We start from the raw sequence: 20787 nt of genomic DNA on the forward strand, positions 1-20787 counted from the left end.
ATTTAGGGCTTGGAAAGCATTCTTTGCAAAGAGTAACAATGAAAGAGCTTGCAAGCCGCTAAGAGCTGGGAATATCATTAGCACCTGGTTGGGGCTGGAAAGAAACGTTCTGAGTAAGTAAATTTTTAGCCGGAAAATAGGCTAATTTTTATTAGGTATAAACACTAAAATACATTAAAATACAAAGCTACATATAGACAAGACACAACAGCACATTTACAAAAAATACATATCAACCTCTAAACCTTTCTACGGTAAATTGCCCTAACATTAAGTTTTCATTTATGTATCATTCATATAAACTGTATTTCCTTTTCAGTTTTTATCTACCCATCTATTAATAAATATCTATATCTTTTACAACCAAACTTACAAAATCCTATATTCATTTTTAACTAGGCATCAATATATACATTTTTACTTCATTTTTATGCATTGTATCAGGGGCGTCTCCTCCTGTTCACGTGAGAAATAACTTACGGCACTTCCGAGTTGAAAGAATTAAATGGTGAACATCACCATTTGCCCAGGGGCAGTGATGGCAGTGAATCTTGTGAGAAGACGCGTGGGCACGTGAGATTTCAACAATTTTTTGTGCTTTTGTGCACGCATACAAGCAAAAAATTGCTGGAAATTGCCAAAATTTCATGCACCCACACGTCGTCTCATGAGATTTTGCTTCCTGTGTATCCACAGAAGCCAAATCTTACTCCAACGTATGCGCCCACCCACCAGTCACCCTGAGCTGCGCACGCAGCTCCATGTTCCCTACCCATCCAGGTAGGAACCCAATACAGTGGTACCTCTACGTAAGAACACCTCTATTTACAAACTTTTCTAGATAAGAACTGGGTGTTCACGATTTTTTTGCCTCTTCTCAAGAACCATTTTCCACTTACAAACCCAAGCCTCCGAAACTGTAACCGGAAAAGGCAGGGAAAAGCCTCCGTGGGGCCTCTCTAGGAATCTCTTGGTAGGAATCAGGGCCAGAAAAGGCGGGGAGAAGCCTCCTTGGGGCCTCTCTAGGAATCTCCTGGGAGGAAACAGAGCCGGAAAAGGCGGGGAGAAGCCTCCTTGGGGCCTCTCTAGGAATCACCTGGAAGGAAACAGAGCCGGAAAAGACGGGGAGAAGCCCCCGTGGGGCCTCTCTAGGAATCTCCTGAGAAGAAACAGGGCCAGAAAAGGCAGGGAGAAGCCTCCATGGAGCCTCTCTAGGAATCTCCTGGAAGGAAACAGGGCCAGAAAAGGCAAGAAGAAGCCTCTGTGGGGCCTGTATAGGAATCTCCTGGGAGGAAACAGGGCCAGAAAAGGCAGGGAGAAGCCTCCATGGGGCCTCTCTAGGAATCTCCTTGGAGGAAACAGGGCCTCCACCCTCCCTGTGGTTTCCCCAATCGCATGCATTATTTGCTTTTACATTGATTCCTATGGGAAAAATTGCTTCTTCTTAGAAATTTTCCTACTTAAGAACCTGGTAACGGAACGAATTAAGTTCGTCAGTAGAGGTGCCTCTGTACTGCTTTACTGCATCTACGTCCATATCTACAATATGCCTTCTTTTAATAACTCAACTTTCTAAAACAATCCAGAGCCCAATGGCTGTTCTGTGCTCCCCAAGGCCATAGCATTACTACTGGACTCTCTTGTCAATACAGATTATGTGCAACGTTCATGCCATCATGGGATTGTAGAAATATAATTAGAATGACTGTTCTTGCCATGTTTTCAGAAGGTTGTCCTAAGCAGCGCCGGCTCTGCTAGCTAGATACTAAATGGCTGGGTTCAAGAATCTTTGCTTTGATTCCTCTTTCCCTGCCCAAAGATCAAAAGACAAGCTTAGTGACTAACCTCCCTCTTATTTAATTGATAAGCAATCATACGATGGCATTGAAAAACATTGCAAATCAAATCGGTCTGGTTAGTAGGACTGAATACTCTGTAAACAAAGATCAGCTGGGCTTTGAACTGGGTTGCACTGCTAACTTTGATGGGGGGATTTAGCTTATTCTTTGAGGTTGCCCAATGACATAAAGTTGGGTGGGGGATAATTGTTTGTGTTGTTAGGATGCATTAGTTCTTTATAAGTAGTCCTTTATAAATAGGGGCGTGCATAAGCACACCACTGGGCCTACCGTCCCTGTCCTACTGTCCTATTGTCCTCTTTTATCGTTACTTTTTTACTTATGTTTATACAAACTACTACTATCCTGTACCTGTTTGACAAACAAACAAATAATAAAATAAAACAAAGTATTTTTCCCCTTTTTTCCAACTCTCCTTTTCTTACACTTTTAATGTTTTCTTTAATTTCTTTTTTCTTTTTTTCTTTAATTATTCTTTCTTTATTTATTTATTTGATTTGAATGCCGCCCCTCTCCGGAGACCCGGGGCGGCTAACAGCGACAATAAAACAGTGTACAATAGTAATTTGCTATTAGAAATGATTAAAAATCCATTAATATAAAAACCAAACATACATACATACATACCATGCATAGAATTGTAAAGGCCTAGGGGGAAAGAGGATCTCAATTCCCCCATGGCTGGCGGCAGAGGTGGGTTTTAAGTTGTTTACGAAAGGCAAGGAGGGTGGGGGTAATTCTAATCTCTGGAGGGAGTTGGTTCCAGAGGGCTGGGGCCACCACAGAGAAGGCGCTTCCCCTGGGTCCCGCCAGGCGACATTGCTCACTTGACGGGACCCGGAGAAGATCCACTCTGTGGGACCTAACTGGTCGCTGGGATTCGTGCAGCAGAAGGCGGTCCCTGAGGTAATCTGGTTCGGTGCCATGAAGGGCTTTATAGGTCATAACCAACACTTTGAATTGTGACCGGAAACTGATCGGCAACCAATATTAGTTTGTGCATGATAGATTAGGTTTAATGTGTGTGACTGCATAGCTAGGGGTTTTATTATGTTATTAATGTCTTTTAAATGGATCTAATTTTTTATTGTTAGATTAGTAATGTATTGTATTACTGCTATGCTGTGAGGCGCCCCGAGTCTTCGGAGAGGGGCGGCATACAAATCTAATAAACTATAACTATAAACTATAACTCTTGTTTAGTAAAAAAATACAGACAAAACCCCACAAAATATTTTCCTTTCTCAGTAAGCGCAACATAGCAGATGGAGGACTGGATGTGGAATAAGGACAGTTTCTCCCTGTAATCATCTTTTCTTCTGGAACCATCTTTTTAATCATCCTTTTCTTCTTCTCTACTATTACTTTATGTTACTATTACTATAAGTCTTCTTCTAGTAATATCACCCCTCCCCTCCCACTTATGACTGTAACTTGTTGCTTGTATCCTTATGATTTATATTAATTAATTAATTTATTAATTTATTTATTGGATTTGTATGCCGCCCCTCTCCGTAGACTCGGGGCGGCTAACAACAGTAATAAAAAACAGCATGTAAATCCAATACTAAAACAACTAAAAAACCCTTATTGTAAAACCAAACATCCATACATACAAACATACCATGCATGAATTGTAAAGGCCTAGGGAGAAAGAATATCTCATTTCCCCCTTGCCTGATGACAGAGGTGGGTTTTAAGGAGCTTACGAAAGGCGAGGAGGGTGGGGGCAATTCTAATCTCTGGGGGGAGTTGGTTCCAGAGGGCCGGGGCCGCCACAGAGAAGGCTTTTCCCCTGGGCCCCACCAAACGACATTGTTTTGTTGACAGGACCTGGAGAAGGCCCACTCTGTGGGACCTAACTAGTCGCTGGGATTCGTGCGGCAAAAGGCGGTATCCTGATTACTTATTTGTACCCTAAGACAATCATTAAGTGTTTACCTCACGATTCTTGACAAATGTATCTTTTCTTTTATGGAGAAACACTGATCTGGATGATCACACATTGCTTACTGCTACTACTGTGAGAAAGGAAGCAAATTTGGCTGAGCTGGTCTGGACTTGGAAACAAGGCAAGGTTGGATCCGGTTCATACTTGGATGGGGAACTAATTGGAAATCACAGAACTTAGAATCACCAGGCTTAGAAACTGGAGGGGAAAACTCTGACCGAAAGGAAATGTTGCCAAGAAAATGATGTCAATTTGTCCAGAGCTCCTATCTTTATTGTTTTTATAAAAAGCTCAAGGCACCTAACATATTTACTCACAACAACCCTGTGAGGTAGGGTTGTGCTGAGAGTAAGTAACAGGCCCTTAGTCACCCATTTTTTCATGCCTAAAATGGACGTAGAATTCCCAGTTTGCTTCTTTCTAATCGCTACATGCCAAACTCAAGGAAGTTAAATGAATTTCTTGCCACAATTAAGTGAATCACTTTAATTATAAAATTAGTAACCTGGTTACTAAGTGAACCTGGTTCCCCCACTAAGTTCTTCGATCACCAGATCTTCTTTGTTCTTCATCTTGAAGAACCAAGAAGAGTCGGAATTCTATAAAATCTGGGATAGGGTCTATATTTGGTTGAATAGAAGAAATTCTCAACGAATTCAAGGTTATACAAATTTATTATTTTGAAATGTATATACTGTAAATAGAGATATGAAGTAGGTATTTTCCCCCTCTGAAATGATCAGCATCAGCACCAGCATATCAGCATATTGCCCCCAACAATCTGGGTCCTCATTTTACCCACCTCGGAAGGATGGAAGGCTGAGTCAACCTTGAGCGGTGGCGAGATTTGAACTGCTGAACTACAGCTAGCAATTAGCTGAAGTAGCCTGCATTGCTGCACTCTAACCGCTGCGCCACCCCGGCTGAACACCCCCATTTTATTGTTTGTTTGTTTTTTAAATTAAAAAGAGGTGTGAACTGCAAGCCCCCAGAATTCTTGCGGATCTTAAATCGGCTCTGCCCCTTTAAGACACCGGCAAAACGCCTCCGCCAAATGCCTTTGCATTTTTGCTCCCGGCCGGCCGCCGTCGGGCCGGGTGGGCGAGGCTTCCCGTTGACAGGCAAGGGTGAGAGGGGCGGGGCCAGCGGCCGAGGGCGGCGTGTCAGGGGTCAGAGCGGCCGCCGAGGTGAAGCGGGGACCACGTGGGGCTGCGACGGGCTCGACTGTCCTTCTGAACGGCAGCGCAAGCCAGGGCCGGCGGCGAAAGCGGGGCAGCGGGCGGCAGGAGAGCGCGAGCGGCGGCGGCGGCAGCCGGCCATGGTCATTAAAGCGGACGAGATGACTCCTGCTGCGGGAGGAGCGGCGGCGGAACAGCCCACCCAGAGCGCCGGCAAGGACCAGCCGAGGGAACCCGCAGGTGGGCGAGAAGGCGGTGCGGGCGGCGGAACCGGGGGAGTAGTAGGATCGTGGTGGTGGTGTTGATCCGAGGAGAGCCTCTCCTGTTGTATCCCGTTTCACCTTCCCTACCTTCGGTTGGAGCGATCCCGCGCTTGGGTCCTGCGCCCGATCCTCACCTCTCCCCCCCCCCCACCTGGCGTGGTAGCTTATCCTGGAATAACTCCCTTTCCTCTCCTCGGAGTAGTATGGGAGGGGGGTGTTTTCTACGGGGTGGGTCTTTTCTGCCCCCCCCCCGACCCCATGCATCCCTATAGGGGAGTTTCCTTCCCAGGTGAGGAAATAGTAGCTTACCGTCTTTAAGAGGGTCTTCCAAAGAGGAAAGATCCCCGTTGAGTAGGATTGGAAAGGTGGAGGTGGGGGGGGAGGACGACGACTTGGGGACTCTCTGGCCTCCCCCCTCCACCAGCTTCCTTGCATTGGGGAAGGAAGGATTTCCCAAGGGGGGATTGGTTGGACAGCTCTCTTGCTCTTCCTTGGCTGACCGGGCCTCTGTTTCTTTTTTAACCTTGCTGGAAGCCAACTCAAGGTTGCACTACTTTTTCTTTAGAGCCTTTTTTAAAAAAACTTTTGTGGGTAAAAGATTGCAGGGTTGTAGCCGCTCCTAATCTTCAGAGAGGGGCGGCATACAAGTCTAATTAATAATAATAATAATAATAATAATAATAATAATAATAATAATAATTAATAATAAGACTTGGGCGGCTGCAATCCGCGCTACCCGTAGCGGGGGAAAGGGATTGGAAAGAAGTGAGATCTACTCTTGGAGTAAATTCCCCTAGGAGGAATGAGAGCAGGGAAGTAGAAAAAGTCCTTTTGCTTTCTCCCAGCGTGATAATCCTCCCTCCCTCCCTCTCTCTCTCTCTCTTCCTCTCTTTCCACCCTTGTGGCGGTTGGTAGGTAAACCTTCAAGTCCAAAGTCCTTGGGGGGTTGGGCGGCATATAAGTCCAAATAAATAAACAAATTAACAAATAAGTCCTGTTTATGGAGCTGTTCAATCCTGATGTGTGTTTGCATTGTGCACATGAAGCAATGATAGCCACAATAACTTCAACTGAAATAAATCAAGAGATGGTGCAAAGGGAAGAATAGTTTGCTCTTAGCCACCCTGACACCCTCCACCCTCCAAAAGAGGACCCGGATTGTGGGGTGCAATATGCTGGCTCTGTTAAAAAGTGCTAATGCTAACATGTTGTAAGCCGCCCTGAGTCTAAGGAGAAGGGCGGCATAAAAACAAAATCAAATAAATAAATAAATCCTCAAACCACATTAGCCTAGGCTTCCCTGCAGCAGATTTAACTGACATTCCATTGTGGGCAATTTTACTTTGGTGTAAGCCTCAAATAATATGTTCTTGAGGAGGGTTTAACCCTTGGTTACCGTGCAAGTGAAGGCTTATTTCTTACATATTTGCTTAACTCCATGACCAGAGATTTTTGGAATAGGTTGGCCATAGCAGATACGGTAATATTAAATGATACCTGTGATTTATTTATTTATTTATTTATTTATTTATTTATTTATTTATTTATTTATTTATTGCAGGTAGGATACTGTTGCTTTGTTGTGCGTGCTTTCTCTGCATTTTAAAGCGATAAATGAGTCCTGCGTGCTTTAAGAATACAGAATGGCTTAATCTTGGGGCCTGGAGCTCTGTGGGATCAATCCTTTTTATTCCTTCCTTCATATATGGAGGAAAGCCAGTGAAGAAGTAGGGCTTACCTGAACAATAGTACTCCCCCTTTACCTACATCAGGAGTAGTTTTTGCCTTTTGCCCTTCTTGTATACGGAGGTTTATTCTTGCATTATTTTTTCCTGGGGATCAATCCACTTTTACTAGTTACTGTCAGCAAGTGGTATGGTTGTCCGACATATATGTACACTCCTCTGTATCCAGAATGATAGTCTTGAAGGGTATTACTGACCTTTGTCCCGCTTCCGTTCACTTCCCTCCCCTTCCTCGCATGGCTTCCAGAAGGCCGGTTCTGCTCTGTAAATATTGTGACCCCTATGTAACCTTCTGAATAAAGAGCTTTCCTAGGACTCCCGGCTTGCAAAGGCCTAGCCCTGCGGAAACGGCTAACCTGTATTTAATGTCCTCCAGATGCCTGGGATCTCACAAACCCTTGACCATGCTGGCCTGAGGGCTTATGGGAGTTGAAGTCCAAAACATAGAGGCCTCTTGGTTGCACGCTTCTAATCTAGGCTGTGGTTTTAGCGCTACTCCGTGCAAGAGTGTACAATTTCTTCCACAAAGAAAAACTTACCAAGGATTTCAGCTCTCCTTTCCTCATAAAAATGCTGGTTTGGATATATTGGATGAATTCCTGTTCTTCGAACACCTACAGACGCAATTCGAGTCTGCTTTTGCAGGACACAGGCTCCTCACTATAGAACTAGGCCTCTGTTATGCAGAGTTCCTCATCCAGTATACATGCTTTGCAGGGAAATTCAGTCTTCTCCCCCCCCCCCTCAAATGCTTTATATATGTGTAGGCAGTGTCTAATTCAGCTGTTAGCATGGTAACATTTGTAGGGGTGCTACATGTATCTGGGTATTCCTTGTACTAGCCCTTCCCTACCTTTCCAGGTGAGTTGGGCCTACAACTGTAGAATTTCTCACCAACTATAGCTAACCTTCAACTTAAGATCACAGTTGAACACACAATTTCAGTTGCTAAGCAAGACAGTTTAAGTGAGTTGCACCCCATTTTACCACTTTTCCCCCCAGTAGTTAAGTGAATCATGCGGTCTTTAAGCAAATTAGCTTCCCCCATTGACTTTCCTTGTGGGAAGTAGCAATAACATTTAGACTTATATACCGCTTCATAGTGCTTTTACAGCCCTCTCTAGGCGGTTTACAGAATCAGCATATTGCCCCCAACAATCTGGGTCCTCATTTTAACCACCTTGGAAGGATGGAGTCTTCGGAGAGGGGTGGCATACAAGTCTAATTAATAATAATAATAATAATAATAATAATAATAATTATTATTATTATTATTATTATTATTATTATTATTATTATTATTATTATTATTATTATTATTATGATGATGTCAGTACAACACAGCAAACAAGATCACTATGCTGGATTTCGTATTTCATCACCAGTCGGGCGCTTCCCAAGCACCTAGGACTGTGTGATGTAGCGGCGAATTATGTTTGTAAAGCGGCCTTTTGCAATTGACAGATGGAGTTTTTGGCAATTTCAATGGTTTTCAAATGTCCGCTGAGATCCTTTGGCACTGCGCCCAGCGTGCCAAGTACCACTGGGACCACTTTCACGGGCTTATGCCAGAGTCGTTGCATAAGCCCGTGAAAGTGGTCCCAGTGGTACTTATTGTTGTTGTTGTTGTTGTTGAAGGCTGAGACAACCTTGAGCCGGTGGTGAGATTTGAACTGCTGAACTACAGCTCTCAGTTAGTTGAAGTAGCCTGCAGTGCTGCACTCTAACCACTGCGCTACCCCGGCTCTTGTACGCTTGAAAAGTGATTGTGGGACCATGGGAAGTCACTTTTTCCAGTGTTGTAACTTTAATCACTAAGCAAATCATTGTAAGTCTAGGACTACCTGCATATAATCTAAATGCATCAGTAAACAAAGGTTTACATCATTGGAGGAAGGCAATGTTATTTTGAAAGTGCTGTTTAGAAACTCTCATGTTTGGTCTGTTGCTATCTGACATAACAATGCATGTTTGCACCTTCTGAGAAACTATAAGAAGGGGATACCCCTTGAAACAGTAAGAATTTCTTATCAAATCTGGTTCCCCACTGACACTCCCTTTCGTCATCTGAATATCTTTTTTTTTCCTTCTGAAAGAGATTAGATGATTCCAATCTGGACCAACTTTCTTTTGGATAGGTTTTCCTGCGTGATTATCTTCACATGCTGTTCTAAACCACAATTTGCATAAGCATGACTCATTTAATAAACCATGGTTGACTAGGTTCACATAAGCTCATGTAATACATTTGAAAAGTGTTCGGAAACTTCAGATCGTGCAGAATGCAGCTGCGAGAGCAGTCATGGGCTTTCCCAAATATGCCCATGTTACACCAACACTCCGCAGTCCGTATTGGTTGCTGATCAGTTTCCGGTCACAATTCAAAGTGTTGGTTATGACCTATAAAGCCCTTCATGGCACTGGACCAGATTATCTCAGGGACCGCCTTCTGCTGCACGAATCCCAGCGACCAGTTAGGTCCCACAGAGTGGGTCTCCTCCGGGTCCCGTCAACTAAACAATGCCGCTTGGCGGGACCCAGGGGAAGAGCCTTCTCTGTGGCGGCCCCGGCCCTCTGGAACCAACTCCCCCCAGAAATTAGAATTGCCCCCACCCTCCTTGCCTTTTGTAAGCTACTTAAAACCCACCTCTGCTGCCAGGCATGGGGGAATTGAGATACTCTTTCCCCCTAGGCCTATTACAATTTTATGCATGGTATGTCTGTTTGGTTTTAATATTAATGGGTTTTTAATCGGTTTTAGTATTGGAATATTATTGTACACTTTCTTGTTATTGCTGTTAGCCGCCCCGAGTCTCCGGAGAGGGGCGGCATACAAATCCAATAAGTAAATAAATAAAATAAAATAAATAAACCGTGGTTGACTAAGTCAGCCGTGGTTGACTAGGTTCACTAGTTGTCATGGTTGGCTAGTTCACACATGCTATCCTATAAAGCGCAGATCATAAGCCCCAAGAGATGAGTTGTGAATCATGCTACTGAATGTCCACCAAATACATTTTAATTTAAGACACTCAGCCTCTCTGGTTGATTATGTAAAATTTTCTCTCATCCTTTCATATGCAAACCCTCTGCACTCTAATCTACTTCTTTAAATGCTTTCCTCTTGATGTGAATGGTTATCTCAAGAAAAAAAAAATGTGGGATCTAGTCTTCTGGTGTGGTTTACTATCAAAACCAAAGATCTACTAAGCATCCAATTTCCTGTAATGGCTAACCAGAACGGAGAATTGCAGAGAAAAATGTGGGAATAGAAAGTTTGTAATATCTTGAGATAGATTGTCTTGGTATTTGGAGATTTCACTTGAATTGGTACCATGGTGTATACTGCATGCAGCATATAAAAGAAAGAACTAGATTTATTACTTGGGTTTTGGAAGATGATAAAGAAGATAAAGTAAAACTTTGATGTATTTGAGGAATGGTTTTATTGCTTAGTCAGCTTACCAGTAGTGTTCAGCTGTTGTATTTGAAGGAATTCCTAGGCCCAGAATTCATTAAGACAGCAAACACGTACAGGCAGTGCTCAACTTATGACCACAATTGAGTGCAAAATTTATGTTGCTAAGCAAGACATGTGTTAAGAGAGTTGAGTCCCACTTTAAGAGAGTTGAGTCCCACATTTTCTACTGCGGCTTGACTTCCTGGCTCCAATCCTTCCCCGCAGGGAGGCGGAACCGATTAAGCTGTTCCGCCCCAGACGCCTGATGGATCCAGAGGGCTTTCAGAAGGCGCTTGGGGTTATTCCAGATACACTCGTACACAGTTCGGCAGAGTCTCTGGCTGAGGCCTGGAACAAGGCTGCAGCGGAGGCTCTTGACCGAATTGCGCCGTTGCGACCTCTCCGCGGCACTAGACCCCGTAGAGCTCCATGGTTCAACGAGGAGCTCCGGGAGTTGAAACGCCAGAAGAGACGTCTAGAGAAGCGATGGAGGAAGAGTAAGTCCGAATGCGATCGAACACTTGTAAGAGCACATGTTAAGACTTACAAAGTGGCGCTCAAGGCGGCAAGATGCGCGTATCATTCCGCCTTGATTGCATCAGCGGAATCCCGCCCGGCCGCTCTGTTTAGGGTGACCCGCTCCCTTCTTAATCAGGGGGGAGTTGGGGAGCCCTTGCAGAGTAGCGCCGAGGATTTTAACACGTTTTTCGCTGATAAAATCGCTCGGATCCGAGCGGACCTCGACTCCAATTGGAATACAGAGTCGACTGACAACGAGTCAGTTGAGGTGACTGGGGCACGTACTTGTCCACCTGTCTGGGAAGAGTTTGATCTGGTGACACCTGATGAAGTGGACAAGGCCATTGGAGCTGTGAGTTCCGCCACCTGTTTACTGGATCCGTGTCCCTCCTGGCTGGTTTCGGCCAGCAGGGAGGTGACACGGAGCTGGGTCCAGGAGATTGTCAACGCTTCTTTGGGGAGGGGGTCCTTCCCGGATCCCTACAAGGAGGCACTTGTGCGCCCCCTCCTCAAGAAGCCTTCCCTGGACCCAGCCATTCTCAACAACTATCGACCAGTCTCCAACCTTCCCTTTATGGGGAAGGTTGTTGAGAAGGTGGTGGCGCTCCAGCTCCAGCGGTCCTTGGAAGAAGCCGATTATCTAGGTCCTCAGCAGTCAGGATTCAGGCCCGGCTACAGCACGGAAACTGCTTTGGTCGCGCTGATGGATGATCTCTGGCGGGCCCGGGACAGGGGTTTATCCTCTGTCCTGGTGCTTCTTGACCTCTCAGCGGCTTTCGATACCATCGACCATGGTATCCTTCTGCACCGGCTGGAGGGGTTGGGAGTGGGAGGCACTGTCCTTCAGTGGTTCTCTTCCTACCTCTCTGGCCGGTCGCAGTCGCTGTTAGTGGGGGGTCAGAGGTCGACCTCTAGGTTACTCCCTTGTGGGGTGCCTCAGGGGTCGGTCCTCTCCCCCCTACTATTTAATATCTACATGAAACCGCTGGGTGAGATCATCCAAGGGCATGGGGTGAGGTATCATCAGTATGCAGATGATACCCAGCTTTACATCTCCACCCCTTGTCCAGTCGGCGAAGCAGTGGAAGTGATGTGCCGGTGCTTGGAGGCTGTTGGGGTCTGGATGGGTGTCAACAGACTCAAACTCAACCCGGATAAGACGGAGTGGCTGTGGGTTTTGCCTCCCAAGGACAATTCCATCTGTCCATCCATCACCCTGGGGGGGGAGTCACTAACCCCCTCAGAGAGGGTCCGCAACTTGGGCGTCCTCCTCGATCCACAGCTCACATTAGAGAAACATCTTTCAGCTGTGGCGAGGGGGGCGTTTGCCCAGGTTCGTCTGGTGCACCAGTTGCGGCCCTATTTGGACCGGGAGTCACTGCTCACAGTCACTCATGCCCTCATCACCTCGAGGCTCGACTACTGTAACGCTCTCTACATGGGGCTACCTTTGAAAAGTGTTCGGAAACTTCAGATCGTGCAGAATGCAGCTGCGAGAGCTATCATGGGCTTTCCTAAATTTGCCCATGTCACACCAACACTCCGCAGTCTGCATTGGTTGCCGATCAGTTTCCGGTCACAATTCAAAGTGTTGGTTATGACCTATAAAGCCCTTCATGGCACCGGACCAGAATATCTCCAGGACCGCCTTCTGCCGCACGAATCCCAGCGACCAGTTAGGTCCCACAGAGTTGGCCTTCTCCGGGTCCCGTCAACTAAACAATGTCGTTTGGCGGGACCCAGGGGAAGAGCCTTCTCTGTGGCGGCCCCGACCCTTTGGAATCAACTCCCCCCAGATATCAGAGTTGCCCCCACCCTCCTAGCCTTTCGTAAGCTCCTTAAAACCCACCTCTGTCGTCAGGCATGGGGGAATTGACATGTTCCTTCCCCCTAGGCTTATAAAATTTTTGTATGGTATGCTAGTGTGTATGATTGGTTTTTAACTTGTGGTGTTCTTAAAATTAATTTAATATTGGATTTGTCTTGTATTGCTGTTGCTGTGAGCCGCCCCGAGTCTGCGGAGAGGGGCGGCATACAAATCTGATTAAACTAAACTAAACTTTACAGTCTTCTATGCCAAATTGTTAAGGGAATCACTGCAGTTGCTAAATTAGTACGTGGTTATTAAGTGAATCTGGCTTCCCTATTGTTTGTCAGAAGGTTGCAAAAAATGGTCATAAGGACCCCAACACCATAAATGTGAACTAGTTACCAAGCATCTGAATTTTGAGGGTCATAAGTATGAAAACCGGTTATAAGTCACTTTTTTTTCCTGTGCCACTGTAACTTTATAACTGTCACTAAATGAATGGTTGTAAGTCAAGAACTACCTGTATTGTGGTAAAACATAATTAAATACCAGTCTTGCAGACAAGCAAAGTGACTATATCTTATAATAATAATCATCGTCATCATCTTCGTCATCACCATCATCATCAACAACAACAACAACAGCAACAACAACAACAACAGAGTTGGAAGGGACCTTGGAGGTCTTCTAGTCCAACCCACTGCTTGGGCAGGAGACCACTACTTCAGGCAAGTGGCTATCCAACATCACCTTAAAAACTTCCAGTGTTGGAGCATTCACAACTTCTGGACCAAGCTATTCCACTGATTCTAACTGTCAGGAATTTTCTCCTTAGTTCTAAGTTGCTTCTCTCCTTCTTCAGCTTCCACCCATTGCTTCTTGTCCTACCCTCAGATGCTCTGGAGAATAGGTTGACTCCCTCTTCTTTGTGGCAACCCCTGAGATATTAGAACACTGCTATCATTTCTCCCCTGGTCCTTCTTTTCATTAAACTAGCCATGCCCAGTTCCTGCAACCATTCTTCATGTTTTAGCCTCTAGTCCCCTTATAATCTTGTCGCTCTTCTCTGCACTTTTTCTAGAGTTTGCCCAGGTTCGCCTGGTGCACCAGTTGCGGCCCTATCTGGACCGGGACTCACTGCTCACAATCTCTCATGCCCTCATCACCTCGAGGTTCGACTACTGTAATGCTCTCTACATGGGGCTACCTTTGAAAAGTGTTTGGAAACTTCAGATCGTGCAGAATGCAGCTGCGAGAGCAATCATGGGCTTCCCAAGGTATGCCCATGTTGCACCAACACTCCGCAGTCTGCATTGGTAGCCTCCAGTACCCTAATGATCTTTGTTGCTCTTCCCTGCACTCTTTCTAGTCTCAACATCCTTTTTACATCGTGGTGACCAAAACTTCATATAGGTTAAGGGGAGAGGAAAGGAAAGGCCTGAAATTGACACATGGATGTGTTTGTGTGATATCAACTCCACATGTTAGGCAGAAGTGAACCGTTTCTGGATTAGTTTTTCTCCCTGGTGTGTTTCTTATGCAGCGCATTAGTGTCTTAGGTTGCATTGTATAAGAGCGCATTCTTTCATGCCTGTAACACTGGAAAAGCAAGCTACCTCTCTCTCCTGGTCCTCTACTAAAATGGATTACAGCCTCTTTTATAGATCTCTCTAAATTCCGTCTTCCGGGCTGCTGTTTGCATGGAGTTAATGCTAACTGACTCCTCTTTCTCTCAGCCAATCATTTATGATCCTGGGAAGTTTTGAAAGCAGGAGAAAGTGTTAGGAAGGCGTTGGCCTCTTCCTGCTGCCAAGACTTAATCGGGCACCCTCTTCCCCTCCCTTTTTTTTTCCACAAGAGAGTTGGAAAGGTGGCAAGAAGAGCCAAACACTCACCTATTGGATGTGCGCCACACTAACTTAATCCAGGCAAGGAGCAGTCAGCGCTAATGTTCACATGTTGCTCCATACAATCGTATTCGTATCCTTAGTTTTGGCTTAGTCTAGTTAAGTGCTTCTCAATTATTTTCTGTTATGACACCCCTAGGAAGAAATAAACATTTGGCGCTCCCCCCCCCAAAAAAACCCCCTCTGATCTGGGCCCCAATAGAATTTTAATGTTCATATTTACTATTTTATTTATAAGCTGTAAGCAAACTACAGTGGTACCTCTACTTACGAACTTAATTCATTCCGTGACCAGGTTCTTAAGTAGAAAAGTTTGTAAGAAGAAGCAATTTTTCTCATAGGAATCAATGCAAAAGCAAATAATGTGTGCAATTGGGGAAACCAGAGGGAGGGTGGAGGTCCTGTTTCCTCCCAGGAGATTCCTAGAGAGGCTCGACGGAGGCTTCTCTCCACCTTTTCCGGCCCTGTTTCCTCTTTGGAGATTCCCAGTTATTAAGTGAATCACTGCAGTTGATAAGTCAGGAAGAAGGTTAAGTGAATCCAGCTTCTCCGTTGACTTGGCTTGTCAGAAGGTCACAAAAGGGGATCATATGACCTTGGGACACAGCAACAGTCGTAAGTTTGAACTATTTACTTTTTTTAAAAAAATTTATTGAAAGTCGTAAAAAACTTATGATGATGATGATGATGATGATGATGTCAGTACAACACAGCAAATGAGATCACTATGCTGGATTTCGTATTTCATCACCAGTCAGGCGCTTCCTAAGCACCTAGAACTGCGTGATGTAGCAGCGAATTATGTTTGCCGATCCCAGTAAAACGGCCTTTTGCAATTGACAGATGGAGATTTTGTCAATTCCGATGGTTTTCAAATGTCCACTGAGATCCTTTGGTACTGCGCCCAGCGTGCCAAGTACCACTGGGACCACTTTCACTGGCTTATGCCAGAGTCGTTGCAGCTCGATTTTTAGATCTTTGTATTTCACTAATTTCTCTAGCTGCTTCTCCTCAATTCTGCTGTCTCCTGGGATTGCGATGTCGATGATCCATACTTTCTTTTTCTCCACGATCACAATGTCTGGTGTGTTATGCTTCAGAATTCGGTCAGTCTGAAGTCGGAAGTCCCACAGTAGTTTTGCTTGCTCATTTTCGACCACTTTTTCGGGCTTATGATCCCACCAGTTCTTTGCCACTGGTAAATGGTAGTTCTGGCACAAGTTCCAGTGGATCATCTGTTGTTGTTGTTGTTGTTGTTGTTGTTGTTATTATTATTATTATTATTATTAATTAAATTTGTATGCCGCCCCTCTCCGTATACAAAAAGTACAAACAATACATTAAAGAAACCTAAAAAAGAAAACATACAATAACAAAAAAACCCTTAAAAACATGTTCTGTCTGGGTTCCCCCAGACGTCAACACCAACTAAAAAGAGTATCCAGACACGCTGGTAAAAAGCAAAGTCATTTTATATCTTTGAAAACAAACACAGATAACAAAAATGTTCTTACAAACTGGAATGATATGAAGCTTCACAGAAGAGTCACGACGGCCAGAAAATACAACAGGCTTCTTGCTGGCACACACACCACTGTAGATAATAAAACCCACGCCTCTCCCAAGTTTTCAGCCTTCGAGGCCACAAGCCAGAATCAGAGACGCCAAGGATCGAAGCAAGGTCACAGGACTCCCAAAAGATAACTCTCCACAATACAGGAAGGGCGGGCCTGCCTTTTCAACCTTTCTGAGGAGAACCACACCCAAACCCAGCTGTTGCCTATTAGGGATGGAAATACCTGGCTAATTGTCCCCTTCGTTGTGCTGCCCTTCTCTGCCTCATATCTATGATGGCTTGTGCGTTCTCATCTAATGACTCCAGGCTACTCGCTGGGGAGAGCTCCCCCCCGGGGGTCTCAGGCTGTTCTCCCTCCTCCTCGTTCTGACATTCCTCTTCCCCATCTGCCTGGTCCTCCTCCTCCTCCTGTTCCTCGTCCTCCCCCTCTGAGCATGGAGCCGGCAGAGTTCCAGCCGTTCCCTGAGGAGCCTCAGACTGAATCATAACAAAAACAAAAACAAAAATCCAAACAAAAACAAGAAATGAAAAAAAGGAAAAGGAAAGCACCAACATGTGTATATACTTTTATAACTATAACTCTTGACCCACTACATGTTGGGACCTTTAGCTGTTAAAAACATCCCATTTCTCTCATTGTTTCCAAATCATCAACAAAATTTCTTAGAAATCTTATGTAGTTCTACGTATCGTTTAGTCTATCCTAGTACTACATATCGTTGTTTAGCCTGTCATAGTGCTAACCAGTCACATTCAGCACAGTATATTAATAATAACATTAATATTTCTCTCACCATTATCGCGAGTTACTGTGCCATCCTAAAAATTCACATTTATACCACCTCTATACTATTAAACTTAATTTGTTTTCTTTTTCTTATCCAACCACTCATACTATTTGTCCCAAATTTTATAAGACTCTGTTTCTTCTTTTTCTTATAGTCGCATTGTTAACCTGTTCCTCTCCATCACGTCCAGTACTTGTTTGTAACCATTAGTTTCAGTTTCAGTTTAATCAGATTTGTATGCCGCCCCTCTCCGCAGACTCGGGGTGGCTCACAGCAACAGCAATACAAGACAAATCCAATATTAAATTAATTTTAAGAACACCACAAGTTAAAAACCAATCATACACACTAGCATACCATACACAAATTTTATAAGCCTAGGGGGAAGGAACATGTCAATTCCCCCATGCCTGACGACAGAGGTGGGTTTTAAGGAGCTTACGAAAGGCTAGGAGGGTGGGGGCAACTCTGATATCTGGGGGGAGTTGATTCCAAAGGGTCGTGGCCGCCACAGAGAAGGCTCTTCCCCTGGGTCCTGCCAAACGACATTGTTTAGTTGACGGGACCCGGAGAAGGCCAACTCTGTGGGACCTAACTGGTCGCTGGGATTCGTGCGGCAGAAGGCGGTCCCGGAGATATTCTGGTCCGGTGCCATGAAGGGCTTTATAGGTCATAACCAACACTTTGAATTGTGACCGGAAACTGATCGGCAACCAATGCAGACTGCGGAGTGTTGGTGTGACATGGGCAAATTTAGGAAAGCCCATGATAGCTCTCGCAGCTGCATTCTGCACGATCTGAAGTTTCCAAACACTTTTCAAAGGTAGCCCCATGTAGAGAGCGTTACAGTAGTCGAGCCTCGAGGTGATGAGGGCATGAGTGACTGTGAGCAGTGACTCCCGGTCCAAATAGGGCCGCAACTGGTGCACCAGACGAACCTGGGCAAACGCCCCCCTCGCCACAGCTGAAAGATGTTTCTCTAATGTGAGCTGTGGATCGAGGAGGACGCCCAAGTTGCGGACCCTCTCTGAGGGGGTTAGTGACTCCCCCCCCCAGGGTGATGGATGGACAGATGGAATTGTCCTTGGGAGGCAAAACCCACAGCCACTCCGTCTTATCCGGGTTGAGTTTGAGTCTGTTGACACCCATCCAGACCCCAACAGCCTCCAAGCACCGGCACATCACTTCCACTGCTTGGGAACCATATCTTTCTTCCATAATTGTGCATAAGAGATTTTGGCCACTGTCATTGTATGTATTACCAAATATTGATTGCTTTTATTTATACTTTGGTCCATTATACCTAACAGAAATGTTTCTGGTTCTAATTCCAATTCGACCAGTGTAATTTCAATTAACCATATTTGTATTCTTTTCCAATAAATCTTAGCTAGTGGACAAGTCCACCACATGTGGTAATAAGTGCCAAGCTCTGTTTTACAATTCCAGCATTTGGGAGATTTAGGGGAAATTTTGCCAGCCTTGTCGGGGAGAGATGTCAACAATAAAACATTTTATATACATTCTAGTTATATGAAGTAGACGATGTTAATTTAAGGTTCCAGTTCCATACTCTTTCCCAATCATCAACATCAATCATATCACCTATATTCTGGGCCCATGTAACCATTACTTCCTTCACTCTTTCATCTTCCATTGTATAATTTAGAATACAATTATACAATTTTGAAATTATTTTCTCATCAGGGTCTAGTAAAATTTTGGTAATTCCTGGTAATTTGATGGAAAACCGAATTGTGCCAAATCTGATTTATATTTATTTTGTATCTGGAGATACGCCCACCAATCGATATTTATGCCAATGAAAGCCAAATTTTCCCTTGTTTTTAATTTATTTCAGTCATCAAGCAATTGTTTGTATATACCAATATTTTTGTCTAAGTTAAATAAATTGGAATAGATCGTGGCCTCCATCGGAGATAGCCACTTTGGAAAATGGGTATACAATTTCTAATGTCTAACTTCTTTCAATGGCGTAACTTTGAATGAACGAATGTTGTATCATCTGCAAACTTCAGTAGTTTAACAGAAGGAACTTTTGAGATGAATCAATCATATATAGAGAGAAGTGGAATACACCTGCTGCTTCCTGTCTGTTAGGAAGCTTATGATCCACTTACAAGTGTGTTCAGGTACCGCTAGCTGATTTAGTTTAGTTAGAAGAATGTACAGTATGATGGTGTTTAATGCTGAACTAATGCTTGGAAACTGCAGTTTAATGTTTCCCAATGTAAAATAATGCACTTGGGGAAAAGGAATCCTCAATCTGAGTATTGTATTGGCAGTTCTGTGTTAGCAAAAACTTCAGAAGAAAAGGATTTAGGGGTAGTGATTTCTGACATGGGTGAACAGTCAGGCAGTAGGGAAAGCAAGTAGGATGCGTGGCTGCATAGGTAGAGGTATAACAAGCAGGAAGAGGGAGATTATGATCCCGCTATATAGAGTGCTGGTGAGACCACATTTGGAATTCTGTGTTCAGTTCTGGAGACCTCACCTACAAAAAGATATTGACAAAATTGAACGGGTCTAAAGACGGGCTACAAGAATGGTGGAAGGTCTTAAGCATAAAACGTATCAGGAAAGACTTAATGAACTCAATCTGTATAGTCTGGAGGACAGAAGGAAAAGGGGGACATGATCGAAACATTTAAATATGTTAAAGGGCTAAATAAGGTCCAGGAGGGAAGTGTTTTTAATAGGAAAGTGAACACAAGAACAAGGGGACACAATCTGAAGTTAGTTGGGGGAAAGATCAAAAGCAACATGAGAAAATATTATTTGACTGAAAGAATAGTAGATCCTTGGAACAAACTTCCAGCAGACGTGGTTGGTAAATCCACAGTAACTGAATTTAAACATGCCTGGGATAAACATATATCCATTGTAAGATAAAATACAGAAAATAGTATAAGGGCAGACTAGATGGACCATGAGGTCTTTTCATGCAGTCAGACTTCTATGTTTCTATGTAACTAAAGTTTACAAAGAGGACCCTAGATTAGGTCTTTGGGGATTCAAGATGTTGTAGGGTGTAGTGCAGAGCCACATTAACAGCATCGTCAATCTATTTGCTCGATATGCAAACTGCAGGGGGTCTAACAGTGGATCTGTGATGTTTTTCAAGTGGGACATCTCTAGTTTTTCAAAGGTTTTCACTTCTACAGACATTAGAGCAACTGGTCTGTAGCCATTCAGTTCCTTGATGGAGGGCTTCTTTGGCACTGGGATGGGGAGTATTTGAAGCAAGGAGGGACATGGCATATCTCTAGTGATTTGTTGAAGATTTGAATGAAGATGGGGGCCAAATGGTCAGCACAGACTTTTAAGCAAGGAGTTACCGTATCTTGTCTAGGCCTGATGCTTTTCTTGGGGTTCTGTCTGTGAAATAGATCTTGCACTGCCGTTTCCGTGATCACCAGGGGTTGTGAACCCAATGGGATGGGGTCATTTGTAGAAGGTTTGGCTGTTGTTGGTGGGTCTGGGATGGAGATTGTGGAGATAGATGGCTGTAGTTTCCTTTCAAACCTGTAGTAGAACACGTTCAGGTCATCTGCTAATTGCTGATTTCCTCCAGCTTGGAAAGGAGAATGGTGAGGAATGTTTTTTAAAATTATATTAGAGATTTTTAAAAAGTCTTTTTAGCTATATTAATTGGATTTTTAAATGTATTGATATGTTGTTCTGATATGTTGTGAGCCGCCCAGAGTCCT

The 20787-nt window shown here is 44.3% G+C and overlaps 1 protein-coding gene across 1 annotated transcript in view; it reads left to right on the forward strand.

The window, feature by feature from the left end:
- The first annotated feature begins 4969 nt into the window (after window positions 1-4969).
- CLUH (clustered mitochondria homolog) overlaps window positions 4970-20787 on the forward strand; it is a 145726-nt gene continuing 129908 nt past the window's right edge. Inside the window, 1 exon segment of the mRNA XM_070735238.1 lies at window positions 4970-5228. Within this exon segment, the coding sequence (XP_070591339.1) occupies window positions 5129-5228 (100 nt within the window). The 5' untranslated portion in view covers window positions 4970-5128.

Source organism: Erythrolamprus reginae, chromosome 1 (genome assembly GCF_031021105.1).
Source record: "Erythrolamprus reginae isolate rEryReg1 chromosome 1, rEryReg1.hap1, whole genome shotgun sequence".
In the NCBI taxonomy this organism is placed as follows: domain Eukaryota; kingdom Metazoa; phylum Chordata; class Lepidosauria; order Squamata; family Dipsadidae; genus Erythrolamprus; species Erythrolamprus reginae.